The sequence below is a fragment of the Ochotona princeps genome, chromosome 14 (assembly GCF_030435755.1).
Source record: "Ochotona princeps isolate mOchPri1 chromosome 14, mOchPri1.hap1, whole genome shotgun sequence".
In the NCBI taxonomy this organism is placed as follows: domain Eukaryota; kingdom Metazoa; phylum Chordata; class Mammalia; order Lagomorpha; family Ochotonidae; genus Ochotona; species Ochotona princeps.
The window spans coordinates 60,545,087-60,560,631 of record NC_080845.1 but is presented as its reverse complement, the minus strand read 5'-3'; the positions used below and the strand labels follow the sequence as shown (position 1 = coordinate 60,560,631).

At 50.7% G+C, this 15,545-nt stretch overlaps 1 protein-coding gene across 5 annotated transcripts in view; it reads right to left on the bottom strand.

The window, feature by feature from the left end:
• The window catches only part of SEMA4D (semaphorin 4D), a 107,817-nt gene that overhangs the window by 18,689 nt on the left and 73,583 nt on the right, over positions 1–15,545 (bottom strand). For all 5 annotated transcript variants that reach the window (XM_058672332.1, XM_058672331.1, XM_058672329.1 and 2 more), the window contains 7 exons: positions 14,502–14,821; positions 12,956–13,101; positions 9,694–9,756; positions 8,204–8,302; positions 3,257–3,350; positions 2,251–2,364; positions 1,266–1,417 (listed from right to left, as the gene is read on the bottom strand). In XM_058672332.1, coding sequence (XP_058528315.1) covers positions 1,266–1,417; positions 2,251–2,364; positions 3,257–3,350; positions 8,204–8,302; positions 9,694–9,756; positions 12,956–13,101; positions 14,502–14,625 — 792 coding nt within the window. In that variant the 5' untranslated portion in view covers positions 14,626–14,821. The remainder of the gene's footprint in view (positions 1–1,265; positions 1,418–2,250; positions 2,365–3,256; positions 3,351–8,203; positions 8,303–9,693; positions 9,757–12,955; positions 13,102–14,501; positions 14,822–15,545) is intronic.

Below are 15,545 nucleotides of genomic sequence, written 5' to 3'. Positions count from 1 at the left end.
GATCCAGCCCCAGCTAATGCGCCTGGGAGGGCAGTGGAGGACGGCCCAAGTGCCTGGGCCTCTACAACCACATGGGAGACCTGGAGGGGCTCCAGGCTCCTGGCTTCAACCTGTTTTAGATGCAGTTGTTATGGCCACTTAGGAAATAAGCCAGCTGATAGAAGATTTCTTCCTCTTCTCCTAACTTCAGCTTTCAAATAAATAAAAAACAAATAAATTTTTTTTTAAAGAATACAGTGCAAAACAGATCAGTACACTCTGCACCCAAAACTCATCAGCAACATGCTGGCTCCTTTTCTGGTGGGACTCTGCCGAACCTATCAGTGACTGAGTTACAGGCCAGAAGGATGTGGGTAGCAGGTGCCCTCCAGTGCAGAGGATATCCACACTAAACCTGCCCCCGGCGAAGGCCCGGATGTCCCTGATGGGGGAAGAAACCCTCCCCTCCTTTGGCACTCCCCAGCATCTCCATGGCAGGAGCTGACTACGCTGCTCATCCATGCTTTGAGGGAAGAAACAATTACAGACGCACTGGACGTCCCAAGGTCTACAGAGTGGCACAGGCAACCCCCACCATGGCTCCGTTGCATGCTGTGGTTTTAGCTGCCTATGGGCTAGCCTGGTCTGAAAATGTGGATATTTTGCTACACTCACACTGAACTGCTGCCATTTCCCAAGTGCATACAGGCTAGCATGCTGCCACCACTCTTCCATTATTGCTAATCTAGTGCGCCTGGATTTCCAGGTAAGCGACATTTCCACAGAGGAAAAGATACAGCGGACACAGGGTTCTGTGGTATCCTTGGTTTTAAGCATTCGGGAGGGTCTTGGGACTCACCCTCCAGGGGCACAGAAGCAAGGACATTTGAATGCAGGAGGTAAAATGGAAGAGTTTTGAGAGCAAGGAAAATATACTCCTCCTCAACTTGACCATGAGATCACAGACACCAAGTCTCTCTCTTACAGAAGGAGCTCACCTCCTTCCCTACGCTCTCAGCAAGGGTGGTTCTAGCATCGCCCCATCTTGTTCACCAACGCTCTTGCGAACCCCTCCCGGTGTTCGGTCAAAATCAAGATCAGGCAGATCTCACGCCAGCTTTCTGATGGACACACAGCCAGTGGGGGCACTGAGCCCCACTGACCAGCACTGGGTGTGGCAGAGCCAGCCAGAGGTCCCTCTGGCAGGAAGGGACCTACACATGAGCAGGCAAAGTGACATGCCAGCCACGGGCTGGAAGCGGTCAACTTCCCAGGCGAGCACTCACCTTGCACACCCTCGCTATCCGTGGGACCAGCAGCTTGAAGATGAACTCGTACTCCACGGACACCTCCGTGAAAAAGAAGTAGACCCTGTCGTCCTCCACCTCGGCGCCCTCATGCCGTTTCCGGATCACGTCGGCAAAGACAAAGCTGGGCTCTGCAGAGAGGACATGAGGTGTCATGCCATCGGCCCTGTGTGGCATCCTCTGCTCCCAGTGTCACGGGGTGGCAGGCACGGCCGCACAGGCTGGCACCTCTGCCTGCAGGTATGTGCAAGGTACCGTCTAGACTCCAGCTCCAGCACCTGACACTGCCTGTGCCACTGTGCGCACCCTCGGAGAGGTGCCCCACAAGGGTGAACCCACAGTGTACCCCAAGAACCCCACCCCACTGGGGCTTTCCTGCTGGCAGGCTATCTGGACACCTCAAGAAAGTCAGACAGCACTGGCCTGTGAGGTGCATATTCTCTGGTTTAAACCACATGTGCCTCAAAGAAGCTCGTGCCTGGGGTCCAGGCACCGGAGACCCTGGCTCCCTGGTTGCCCCACTTGGAGAAGCAGCTGGTCGTTCCCAGCTCTGGTTTCAAAGGCCAGAACCCCTCTGCCCAGCGCCCCAAGGAAAGTCCCATTGTCTGAGCCCTGAAATCAGGTAGCAGTCTGAGCACACATTACCTGGTGGTAACCAGGCCCCAGGTCTAGTCCAAGCAGACAGGCACAAGGGCTCCTGGCTTTTCTGCCAGAGAGCACACACAGCCCAGTCAAAGTTTGCCATTTCCCATCAGATTCTCGCTTTTACCTAAATCTCCCAAATGGAATCTGTTTTCAGACAAGGGGTATTCCAACAGACTTACAGTTAGCAGAGAACAAACCAGGCCAGACAGGGTTCAGGACCCGTCCCAGTGCAGAGCTGGCCCAGGGAAGTAGGGGGACTCAACACAGGGGCCTGTGAATGAGGCTGCGCATGCCTTCCTGTGGGCTGCTCTGCTCTTACCATTCAGCCAGGGGATGGCGTACTCCGTCCTCAGAGGGCTGTGAGAGAAGGTCCGGGAGATGATGGGCTCACTTCCCAGGAAGTTATACGATGTCCCGGAATACAGCTCTCCATCTGTGGTGGCGCGGGGCATGCGGGAAAAGGATCGACCGATCATGAAATACACACTCAACACAAGGATGCGCTTCTTCAGAACCGCATTAAGCATCCCCAGGGGCAAATGGAGGAGGAAGGACAGCCCGCCCCTGCTCCTTCCTCACTCCAGTGTCTGCCTCTATTCTCCCGTGTGCTCATTTCCTGCTCCACAGCCAACTGCATTTTCAGAGCCAAGAGGCAACCACAAAAACATAGGCAGTTAACTCCTGCTCCCATGACAATGGCAACACACAAGGGGCTCCCCGATTTATGGCGAGGACCACGTCCTGATCAACCCACCGCAGGCTGACAACGCACGAAACTCATGCTGACCACCAGTCAGGTGCCATGGCTCCACCCACCCACCTGCACAAGCTCAGGACACTTCCCTCAGCCCACAGTCAGCCTAAGCTACGCCGCACAAAGCCCAGTTTATACTAAGTGCTGAACACCTTCATGTCATTTACTGAGCACAAGTCTGTAAACAAGTTCATGGAAAAGCAACTTTAGCTGAAAGATAACTATTAACATGTCAGTTTTTTGAAGCCTGTGTGAGGGGTCTGCAAAAGGCTCCCCCAAATCTTTATGATGAGAAGATCTACTCATGGGCTGCGAAACCTTTTGGCACCCAGATAAAGTGGCCTTCAAATCCGCCTTTCTACAGAAACTCTGAGGCATCCTCCTGCTATACTCAGAATGCAAAGCTCAACCTTGCGCAGGAGGGACCTTTGAGAGCACCACAAAGGTAACAACAGAGGGTCCCCATGAGGGTCCTGGCCCGCTGGCTGGCATGCACCAGCCCAAGGCCAATGTCACAGCCACTGAATGGCCGGAGGGACTTGGGATGGGGGGGTGGGGCGGCAGGACTCACCAACCATGATGGAAGTGTAGCTGTGGGCTGGGTCGAAAGGACACCTTCCTTTGCCATCCTCAGTTCTCCCCAGAAACTGAAAAGATGTTAAGCTCTACAATTCAAAGAAAAAGAAAGTACATGTTAAAATGTCTAGACCTCCACAGCAGCTGAAACTTACCCTCTGTTCCACTCTTGGAAGACCACACAGCTGAATCAATGGATCGAGTCACGAAGGTCCCACCGTCAGAGCTGAGCCTCACACCACTCAACTGAGGTCTGTGTGCCAACCACCTGGACACCCGAGCCAAGCTACTTGAGACCTCAGAGCCTCAGCTGAGCTGGCCTGTCTGTAAAATGGGAATGGCACCGCTCATGGCTTTAGAAAAGTAGCCAGGGAAAATGAAATACAGGTTAAGGCAGAAGTGACCAGCAGCCCATATTCAATGTCAATAATAATGGTGTTCAAGATGGCACACAGAACCATGGCATCCTACAAACATATAACACAAAAGCAGAAGCAAAAAGCAACACTAGTGTCTATCTCCTAGACCCAGCAAAACACACTCCAAAGGGAGCTGGGATCTGAATATTAAAAATGCGACCAGGGCAGGTATCTGGACCAGTGGGCACAATACCAGTTAAGATGCTCATGTTGCACACCTGAGGGTCTGGGCTTGACTTCCCACTAGTGCAGCCAGGGTGGTACAGTGTCCCCTAAAGTGGAAGACGTGGCCTGAGCTACTGGCTCCAAGTCACTCCCTGGCCCATTGTGGGCATCTGGGGAGTAAGCCAGGAGATGGACCATTCAAACCAGACACAGATATCAGCCCGCTAGGCCAGGCACCATGAGCTTGGGGACAGTGTGTCCTATGCGACATGCTCAAAAGGCTATGTTGCACCTGCTGGTGTGGATGTGGGGAAAAAGGGACCCTTCTTTACTGCTGGCGGGAGTGTAGGCTAGTACAACCACTGTGGAAATCAGTATGGAGCGTGCTTAGAAAATTGCAAATAAACCTGCCATACGACCCAGCTATCCCGCTCCTAGGAATATACCCAAAAGGAGTGAAATCTGCATGTGAGAAGGGGATCTGTAATCCTGTATTTGCAACAGCACAATCTACAATAGCAAAGACATGGAAACAAACCAGATGTGCGTCCAAAGAAGAGTGGTTAAAGAAACTGTGGTACATCTACTCCCTGGAATATTATTCAGCCATTAAGATGAATGAAATTATTCTATTTACAACCAGGTGGTCCCAACTAGAGACCATTATGTTCAGTGAAATGAGTCATTCACAAAAGAACAAATACCATATATTCTCTCTCATATAAAAAAGCCAACATGGAAAGTGTAACTCCAACAGTCCAATCTATACTTTTTTTTTTGATTGTTTTTTTGCTTTTTTGGCTGTATCTCATGTGTTTTGATGTTTTTATCTCAGTTTGGTTGCTTCCAAATAATCTCTTTTCTCTAGTAGAATTCATCAAGTGCTCATGAAGTATACGATGGCATCATTTTTCCCAAAAGATTTCTGTGTTTCCTTTTTGTCACACATGTGTTGGTTACTCAGTGGCGCGATATTTTTTCAGGGTGCTATAATTTGTTGTTGTTGTTGTTATTGATGTGGCTGTTATGAAATGATGTCAATCCGAAAAACAGTAATATTATTTCAACCCCAAACAGCCTGTATCTCATGCAATAAGGTATTGTGAAGTAACCAATGAACCAACAATCGATATGAGTCAGATTGCTTATGATCTACATCAAAGAATTGTAAAACCTAATAAACTTGCAAGGCCCTACGCTACTCAGAAATGGGGAGGGAGAGCAGAGAAATTTTTTTTTTAATTTACTCATTAATTACATTGTATTATGTGACACAGTTTCATAGGTACTGGGATTCTCCCCACCCCTCCCTAAACCCTCCCCTCATGGTGGATTCCTCCACCTTGTGGGAGAGCAGAGAAATCTTACATCACCCTAGAAGGTGTGAGGAAGACGGGAAGTATAACCTATTAGGATCATAACTGGTAACTCATAGACAACAGACTCGAATCAGAATTAGACAACAGCAAAACCACAAAGGCATATGGGGGGAATCAGGAGCAATCCTAACAACCTCTTAACAAGAGGTCATACGCATAGAGCAGGGGGGCACCCCAGAGTGGAGCAGGCGGACAAGAGGAGGCTTATATCCCAACCCTGAAGACTCCTAGATCCTCACCAAGGACTATCAGTACGAGCACCAAGGACTACAGCCCAGCTGCCAAGGAGACCACGGAGAAATGGAGTGCCTTCGGAGGCCAAGAACTCTGGGGTCACCCACCCCCATTTGGATCTACCACATGGGATGGAAGAAGCCCAAATCCTGCCTTGCAGGATCCGAGGTCATCGGAACGACAACCAGGATCCCTGAGCAGTCCGCAGAAACAGAAGAACAGTAAACTTCCTTCGGGACTAGGGAGAGGAGCTTTCTCTGGTCCTTGCCTGCTTCCAACTTTGGGTCCCCACCCTCTCTCGTAATAACCATCAGGAAACCCCTCAAAACAAACAAACAAGCAAACAAACAAACAAACAAACAAACTAGAATAGATAGAGAACAACAAGGAAAGCTTAGAAACAGACAGGAAACAGTCAGCGGGGATGCACTTATACCTCACTGGGTGGGACACAAAGATTAGTCACTCCTCACTGGGGTATTGAAGATTTCTCTGCACACCCCTCCTAAAACTGTTCACCTAAACTGTTGACATATGTCTTGTTAGAGTTATAGAGTTAGACCACCCGAAAAACAGCCAGGTGCAGAAAAATCATGCTTCAACGCTATAAACTGCTAAACACTAAAATTAAAATAGACATGAGACAGCCGAATAGTAATCTATAGCCATTTTAAGGTGTATAGCACCCGGTTGCATATAAACTAATAATTGAAATGTCAATGTAGAAGTCACAGGATGTAGTTCAGAACTTGCATTCTTTTTTTTTTTCCTCTCTTTTAACATATTGGTTACTCAATACCATGTCAACTAATTCCATAACATTATAAATTGTTACTGATGTAATGTCGGGGCTTTTAATTGATCGGGATGATACTCTGCCAGCTCTACCTTCAGACCAGAGAGGGTCTCCCCAAGAAACTGCTGAACTTATCTGGACAATAAGATGCTGGACTCTATGCTCGGTAGATGCTTGCAATGAAAGAATCTCAACTGAATTTGAACTGTGGTAATGCAACAAGGTGGAGGAATCCAGCATGGGGGGGTTTGGGGAGGGGTGGGGGGGAATCCCAGTGCCTATAAAGCTGTGTCACATAATGCAATGTAATCAATAAAAAGAAAAAAAAAGGCTATGTTGCAGGGGAGGCCTCCAGGGAAGTCTAAACAGGCCTGGAGAGTGGATGATACTGGGGAATCAGAATCCCTCTGCTTAGACACAGGGATGAAACTGGAGTTCTGCAGGCAAAGGTTGTTCTTCGTGGAGGCCCGTGAAGGCATCCCGTGAGCCACACGTGTATATACACACGTACACACAAGCTGCCTGCAGACACACACATTTCCAACCAGGTATACCACGAGTGACGGAGTGTTGGGAGGAAATTATAGCCCCAAATTTACTATCCTCCAACCGCCACAGCTGACCTATCTACGGGATGGTAAGTATACAAAGTAGTACTTGAATGGTCCAATTCCCCAGTCAGGAAATCTTTTGATAAGCAAAACTTTTCTAAGAGGCCTGCACTTGTTTTTTTCAGTCTAAGGACTGAGGGCACGCCTGAGGTTCCATTTCACAGCCCGGCTTCCAAGGTCATATTCTGCCTCGTCACTTGCCTGGACTCAAGACTGGGTGAGATTTTAAAACATCAATGAACTTAGGGCATTAACAAGCTAAGGTTTCTTTTTCTTTTCTTTTTTTTTTTTTTACAAAGTCAGATATACAGAGAGGAGGAGAGACAGAGAGGAAGATCTTCCGTCCGATGATTCACTCCCCAAGTGAGCCACAACGGGCCGGTGCGTGTCGATCCGATGCCGGGAACCAGGAACCTCTTCCGGGTCTCCCACGTGGGTGTAGGGTCCCAAAGCCTTGGGCCGTCCTCAACTGCTTTCCCAGGCCACAAGCAGGGAGGTGGATGGGAAGTGGAGCTGCCAGGATTAGAACCGGCTCCTATATGGGATCCCGGGGCGTTCAAGGCGAGGACTTTAGCCGCTAGGCCACGCCGCCGGGCCCAGCAAGCTAAGGTTTCTAAGCACAGCCTTCCTCCCCACCCCTCCCCTCCCCCGTTGGTCAGATGCTCACGAACTCCTGGGAGGGTCTTTACAAAATACCTCTTGGTTCTCAGGCCCACCCACACTGACCTGGCACGCCGCTTTCTCCTGGTGAACCATTCATTAGACTGACTTCCATGCCCCTTTCTTGGGGAGATTTCTCTCTGCATCTGGGTACAGAGGAACCTCCCCCTAAAAGAAGTCAGATGCCAGCCTGGACAGTCAAGGGTATGACCCAGGAAGGGACACACAGGGCAGCTCAGCGGGCAAGCCACACATCAACACCAAAGAGTGATGTCCCAAAACCCCACGACCCTACCTAATCCAGGAGCAGGTCCTGACGCTCGGCGGACCTGGACTCTACTTCAGCCAGGCTTCCCCCAAAACAGACATAGGCAAAAGGCAGGGTGACAGCACCTTTCTAGACTATTCCTCACGATGTATGTCTGAACCTGTGCCTCTCTGAATCACACCCTTGGCCAGGGACTCAGTGGCTCGGAGGAACTCTGTGGGCCATGTGTCCCCGGCCATAGCCTGCCAAGGTGGAGCTGCCCTCATCCCTCCTACAGCAGCCCAGAAAAAAAAATCCAGTCATTCTGCACAGTGGAGACCACCCCATGCCCATCTGGAGCCCAACACAGTTCTAACCACAGCCCAGGCAGCACAGGTGTGCCAAATGCAGAGAGCAGCAGGCTGTCTTACCAGATGGTCACAGGCCGGCTGGAAGGCGTTGGTCCCACACACATAGAGGGAGGTGGCGTTGAGGGGCTGCAGCACCCGGATGTAGTTGAGACATTCTGTCTGCAAGAGAAACACACCATTAGCTACCACTCCACCTGCATGCTTCCACTGGCTCACATGTGGGGGTTCTCTCCGGCTTACAGCCCACCTCACAGAGATATTTTGTCACATGCCATAGCAGGCCCCTGGGACCCTCAATCCCACGCCATGGGGGAACACTTAAACTTAAGCTGGCCTGGGTGGTTTTCTCTCTGCAGCATCCATAGCCATTTGGTTCCGCTCCTAATGACACTCAGCAAAGATCTAGCCATCACACCAGGGATACCCACAGGTCTCACGCCTGCAGGACCTGCACAAGCGCAGATGGAACATCTTCTGCCCTCCAGAAGGAAGACCCTCCCCCTCCAGACCCAGGCTATAAAGGGACCTCTAGGCTAGAACCCAGCCCCTTCTATCCCCTGCAAGAAAGGTTGGGGCTAAAAAAAGGGTCAGGAGCCACCCTGCCACCAGGTAAACAAAGGTGCCATTTACAAAGCCGTGGCTATTCTAAGGCGAGAACACTTGCTTTACAAGTGTGTTGGAGTCTGAAATTATCCTAGCTTGGGACAGCTACATTTTGCTATGCCTGTTTTTAAACCAGAGTCATTCCCAGTCTGCCCTTTCTTTCCTACCCCAAGAACAGGGAGGGCCTTGCCCTCTGGGACTGTTTGAGTCCTGTAGGCTCCACAAGAACTCCTGGCCACACCTCTGATTGAACCCACACACCCAGCTCCTAAAGGGTTCTAGACTGACAGGCAAGTACCTCTGCACAAGTGTTTGCCATTTTGCTAGAAAGATTTAGCTAGAAACTCCTTGCTGGTTTTTTTTCCTTTTCCAAATGGTTTTGAACTTAATCCACAATCATTGAAACTGGCCCAGGATTCATTCAGATGCTTTAAAGATAGACTGTACTCCAACAGTCTGAGAATCCAGACACCTGCCCAGTTCCGGGGGTGGGCACAGGGGCCAGTGGGAGGCAGGGGGCCCAGAGCTCTGATGGAGACAATCCTTGGTGTTGCCCCCCACCCCTACAAACAATTAACATGCTAGGGTGACACAGGGACGGACAAACCCCCTCCCAGCCCAAGGCGATTGTTGGGTTGGAGCGGGGGAGTGAGACAACCCATTGGGAATTCCACAGCATTCACTGGTGGGCATCAGAAATCCCTTTATGTGGCCAGAGTTTCTAGCCACTTAGTAAATGCTCACAAATACTTCTCAAGAGGCACCTTCCCAGGGAAGACCTACTCCTGCTATTCAGAGAAAACAAGCTTGGAAAAACATGTCGCCGTCACATGTCTTGGCCTACTGAGCCGGACACCTGGCTACCTCTCGAAGCTCGAGGCTTGCAGGAGGTAAAAAAAGAAAATTAAGGAAGAAATACAAGCCTTGTGGTTTGTGAAGGAAAGTACCTGTCTTGATTTCCCCTTCTCTGCACATTTTGCTTTCTTGTCTTCGGAGACCTTCCAATATGCCTGCAAAGAGAACAAGAGTTCTGTGTGCTCCTCCTGCAATCAGCAGATGCTCGTGTAAACGAACAAAACGGAGGTTGCAAAAATCCTGCCAGCGAGCCCCAGGGTCATGGAGATGGTCAAATCCCAGGGAACTCTGGGAGAGGGCCATTGAAGCTGGGGCTGGGCTGAGGTGTCCAACTTCAGCCCGACTGCCGTCCCCATTAGCCACTGCAAAACAAACACTCCACTATCAAACAGTCATTCGTCAGAAGACAAACTCTAAGTAATCTCAGACACCAAAGGTTTTTTTTTCCCTTAGCGGTTCAAAAATAATTCTAGAGCACAGAGCAGTTAATAATAATAAAGGTCTTCATGTTGGCACCATCAGCAAACAGCGCCATGAAGATGGCTCAGTTGTGGGGGAGCAGCTGAGCGCCACGGAGCCGACACTGCTCTCCCGGATCAGCCACACTCTTTTCTTTATTTTTGACATTCTTTACATAGTTAATTAGGGCAAAAAGGTTCAAGGGCTACAGGAAAGTGGGTAAGACTATTATTTCCACATTCTCTTCTTTTTCTGGGGTAAAAGGGGAGGTAAAGGGAGAAGCCCCACCCAGTTGCCCACACACCCCAGGTCCCGGATGTGGGGCATGCTGCAAAGGTTTTGCTCAAGTGGTTTTGATAGTTCACCAGTTATGAATCGCTGCCAATCTCGCCATTGCAAGCATGATGAGGTCGCTGAAGAATCCACTAATTGACATAGTCCATCTTAGAGTTTCTGTTTGCCTGGTTTTTCACTGCCAACATATGGCTGAGGTAGTTAACTGACTTGTTTTGTCCTCTGTCTTTTCTTGGTTAGGGTTCTGAGTCCGGCAGTTCGACTGGGGAGATCCCCAAAGAAACTTTCTCTGAGGTGTTCCCAGACCAGATTCTTGTGTGTATTTGCAAATACAGGGCCCGGCACAGTCCATCGCCCCAATCAGCTGGTGGTTGCAATTGCTGGGTTGGTTCTGTTTCTAGCCCTGTCTTCCACTGGAACCAATGGGAATTGTAGTCCAGCCTGGTCTGCCCAGCACACACTTGGCCCTCACATAAACCAGTGGGAGCTGCAGCCTAGTCAGAGGGAACCACAATAACCCCTACCAGGCCTGCCCCCTATCCTGGTTTGCCAGTATGTGTAGCAGACTAGTCCAGTCTGTCCCAAAGGGCCTTTTATTATTGCTGTCTTGGCTGGCCCCACTGACCATACGCTAATCAAGGGTGTTGTGTCCCCAGGTGTAGTGGGAATTTATTCTTTCCCTCTTTATTTGATCTTTAGGTCCTTCCTTCTGTGATGCATTTCCTCCCTTAACTGATTCAAGACTAAGCTGTAGAATGAGGACTGTAGTAGGAATGTGTTATTAATTAAACTTCCTGACCTCAGGGTTAGGAAGGCTGATATCCTGCCTCAAGGTAAAACAATTGGTAGAATTATCCTTAGGAATGCCCACTTCACTAGGTGTGAAGTCTGTGCCAGCCTTAGTGAAGGCTTCTGTATGAATAAAGCTACAGCTTTACTGCATTGTCCATTATGATCATGAAATTGTAGTGGTCCGTTTCTTTCCTATCTACGCCTCATCCACACACCCTTCTCAAATTCCGAACTCTGCTGGAGCTGGACTCCAGCACTGGTCCCAATCAGGCAGAGTGAGCTGTGTATCCCACAGCTGGCAGAGAATACCAGATGACAACATGAGCTGCAGTGTGGCACAGTGCTGAACCCCGCACTTGGCGATACCAATGATGGGCACCACCAGTTCAATTACCGGCTGCTCTGCTTCTGATTCAGGTCCCTGCTAGTGCACCTGGAAAGCAGTGAAGATGGCTCAAGTGCTTGGGCCCTGTACCCATGTGGGAGACAGAAGCTCCTTGGTCCTGGCTTCCATCTAGCCTAGCTGTGGCCAATGCAGCCATCTGGGTTGTGAACCAGCAGATGGAAGATCTCTGTATCTTTCTCCACTTTTCAAATATATATATATATATATATACACTTAAAATTTATTTTCAAAATGCTCAGGGCCCGGTGCTGTGGCCTAGCGGCTAAAGTCCTCGCTTTGAATGCGCCAGGATCCCATATTGGCGCCAGTTCTAACTCCGGCATCTCCACTTCCCATCCACCTCCCTGCTTGTGGCCTGGGAAAGCAGTTGAGGACGGCCCAAGGCATTGGGACCCTACACCCACGTGGGAGACTTGGAGGAAGTTCCTGGCTCCTGGCTCCGGATCAGCTCAGCACCAGCTGTTGCAGTCACTTGGGGAGTGAAACATTGGATGGAAGATCTTCCTCTCTGTCTCTTCTCCTCTCTGTGTATCTAACTTTGTAATAAAAACAAATAAATCTTAAAAAAAAATAAAAATGCTCAGAAAAGTTGTAAAACTGAATACTGCCTGATTTTTTTTAAGACTTATTTATTTAGTTGAGGGCCAAGTGAGATAGTTTAGTGGCTAAATCTTTGTCTTGCTTGCGCTAGGATCCCATATGGGCACTAGTTCATGACCTAGCAGCCCCACTTCCCTTCTGGTTCCAGGCTTGTGGCCTGGGAAAGCAGTCAAGGACGGCCCAAAGTCAAAGCCTTGGGATTTTATACCCACATAGGAGACCTGGAAGAAGCTTCGCGCGTCTGGCTTCAGATCAGCTCAGCTCCAGCTATTGTGGCTGCTTGGGGAGTGAATCATTGGATGGAAGATCTTTCTGTCTCTCCTCCTCTCTGTATATCTGCCTTTCCCATAAAAATAAAGAAAAAATCTTAAAAAAAAAAAGATTTATTTGTTTGAAAAGCTGAGTCAGAGGGACACATACACTCACAGATGCAGATAAATTTTCCCACCCACTGGTTCACTTCCCAGATGATCTCAACAGGCTGAGCCGGCCTAGGCCAAAGGCAGGAGCCAGGAGCTTCACCCAGTTATGCCACATGAGTAGCAGGGGCCCAAGCACCTGGACCATCCTCTGCTGCTTTCCCGGGTGCAGTAGCAGGGAACTGGACTAAACCAGTGCCCACGTGGGATGCCGGCATCACAGGCGCGTGTGAGATTTTTCTATTATACAAAGTTCGAATGTCAAAGATGAAGAGGGTGTTCCCTGCAGGAGCCGCCAGTGGAAAGCCTGAGACAGCTACAAAAGCGTGGGTGCAGAAGACAGGTGAGGTGCAGCCCCAGGGGGCGTGCGAGGCCAAGACATACCTCGTGCTGCTTCTCTGAGATGTTGAGTGCTTTCAAGGCGAAGACTGCTTCCCGGGCGCCCACGTACAGGGTGTTCTGGTCCTCGCTCAGCAGCAAGGCCGAGTAGTTGTAGATGCCTGGCTCGTGGAACTGCAGCAGCTGTACCTCTGCAGAAAGAGGGGCAGAACCAGGTGAAGGGAGGAAAGAGGTGAGGGAGTACACTTAGGTCGGGGATACCTCGTGGGCATCCTGCCTCGGTGACCAGGGGCATGTCAAGTGGGGTCTCAGTGCAGCCACCTCTCCACGGCTGGTTCAGCTGCCACTGCATGCATTGCTGCAATAGGGTTTAGCACCTATGGGACTCACTCGGTGGCAGCCTTGTGGCCCACAGCTGGCAAGCTCGTCTTGAGGTCACGTGTTCACATTCCTTCCTGACCCTCAAGTCTGGAAGCCCACACGCAGCCACTGGCTGTCATCGCTGCCCCTATCTCTTAGGATTTTATTATGGGGTGGGAGGGGCTGTGTCACAACACACCAGTTTCAGAGGCTGTACCCCTCAGCCCAAGCCCGCTCTAGGGACCCCTCCCCTCCCCCCCCGCCCAAGCACTCAGACAGAAACAAGCTGTCTCCCAGCAGGGAACTGCATCCACAGCTACTTAGGATTTATGACTGGCTGTCGTAAGTGCATCCACACCGATTTTGGAGGAGCCAGTCCCTCTCCACAGTCCTGGCGTCAGTCTTTTCAACCTGGGCTTTCCAGGTATTTGTTTGCAAGGGTCACTTCATTACATTCGTTGCCGTCTGTTCTAATCTTTGTTAGAGGAGGGAGTTGTGCACACAGGACACAGGCCCCTCCGCACACGTGCAGCCTGAAATCCCCCTGAGGCACGCTCGGCCCTGTGTGTGCTCAGAACCCGGCATTTCCTCTCTCAATCCACTAACCCAGCACAGGAAAGAACTAAACCAGAAGCAAGCCTGCAAGTGGCAAAGATGGTAACTGGCATGAGACTTGGCTATACCTGTGGCCAGGGGCTTTACAAAGTTTCTGGAAAACGGAATGAGAGACTAAGTTTATCTTGGTGCCAAGAAATTGGGACATCTAGGCACAGTTTGTCAAAATGCATGGTTTTGAGCAGCTGCTGCGGGATCCGTCATATGTAAGGACTTCAACTCTTTGACACCAAAATAAACTCTCCTTTTAATTCCACAAACTTACAGGCAAGCCCTCACACATGAGCAGCCTTGCCACACCTGGCATCTCCCAGGCCTGGGGATGGCTGCAGGTGATGAGGTACGAGGGAGGTGAGCTTCCTTTGAAGGCTCCCCTGACTCAGGCACCACGGTAGGAGCCTGGCAGGATGCCCCCAGTTACCAAGGCAACCCCCTCAGAGGGAGCACCGGGGTGCCCGTCCACACCAAACTCCAAACGCAGGGACCCCAAACGATCAAGCACCAGCACTGCCCCCAGCTGTCTCTGTCCTGCGCAATAGGAACACCCTCCCCAGCCCTGCCACCTCCCTCCCTGTCCCCTGTGCCACCAGGCTTTGCTCAGGCTGTGCACTCTCACCTCTGTGCTCCCAAGTGATCCGGGGTACAGGTGCAAACGCCACTGCCGTTCCAAACAGCACCACCAGGGTGGTGAGCAGCCCCCTGACAGGGGCAGCGCACATCCTCATGAGGCAGGGGGCCATGGGCAGCAAACACTCATGGGCGATGGGCAGGCCTGTCCCCAGGCTGCCACTCAGCGTCCTGGCACCACAGCACAGAGCGGGTGAGCTGCACAGTCCCCTGGAATCTGCATGTCCCACTGGCAAGGTGAGAAAGGCGCTGCTGTCACCACGGCAGGGTCACGGACACTGGAGTCTCACTACGGCCTCAGCGGAAACACTGGAGAGAGACAGAAAGAGAGCAGGGACTTGCATGAGAACACAGGGTCACATGCAGCTTGCCCAATGCCTGGCTCAGCTCCACTCTGAACTTCCTCTACCCCAAAGGTGGCGGAGGAACGCAGGGGACGGTAGGTGGGGCCCTACCAACTGAGACCACTGCCTTAACCACAGGGGTCATCCTGAATCAGGTCTTCCCAGCCCAGCGCCCAGCCAGCAGGGAACATGGACAAGCAGACGAGGCCCACCAGGGGGCTGCGGGATGCGACAAAGGCTGGCTGGCTGGCTGCCCAGCTTCCTTCCTGTGTGGCTGCTGTATCCTGCTGCCGAGGAGATGAAACTGAGAGGAACGGAACCTGGCTTTCAGTTCCCATCCAAGACTCTGACTTTCCAATTCCTGCAATGCTTCGCAAGGAGACAGCCGGAGGACTGCAATGCATGACACACAGGTGTGTGAACACTACATGTACATATGAACACACTACACCCAGGCATGCGAACACTCTCACGTGCATAGGACAGCACTTTAAAAAGCAATGGAAAATGGAATTACAGGTGCACCTTGGTACAGTCGTGCTTTTAAACCCATTGTTCTTCATAACACAAATTTCCACATGCTTTTGGAAGACCTCTTGTAGGTAGGTTATTTCAAATGTTTGCGGTACCAAAATGTGCTTTTACACTCCATGTTCCAAAAAGTTTTCACAGGACTCTCAGATGTGTGC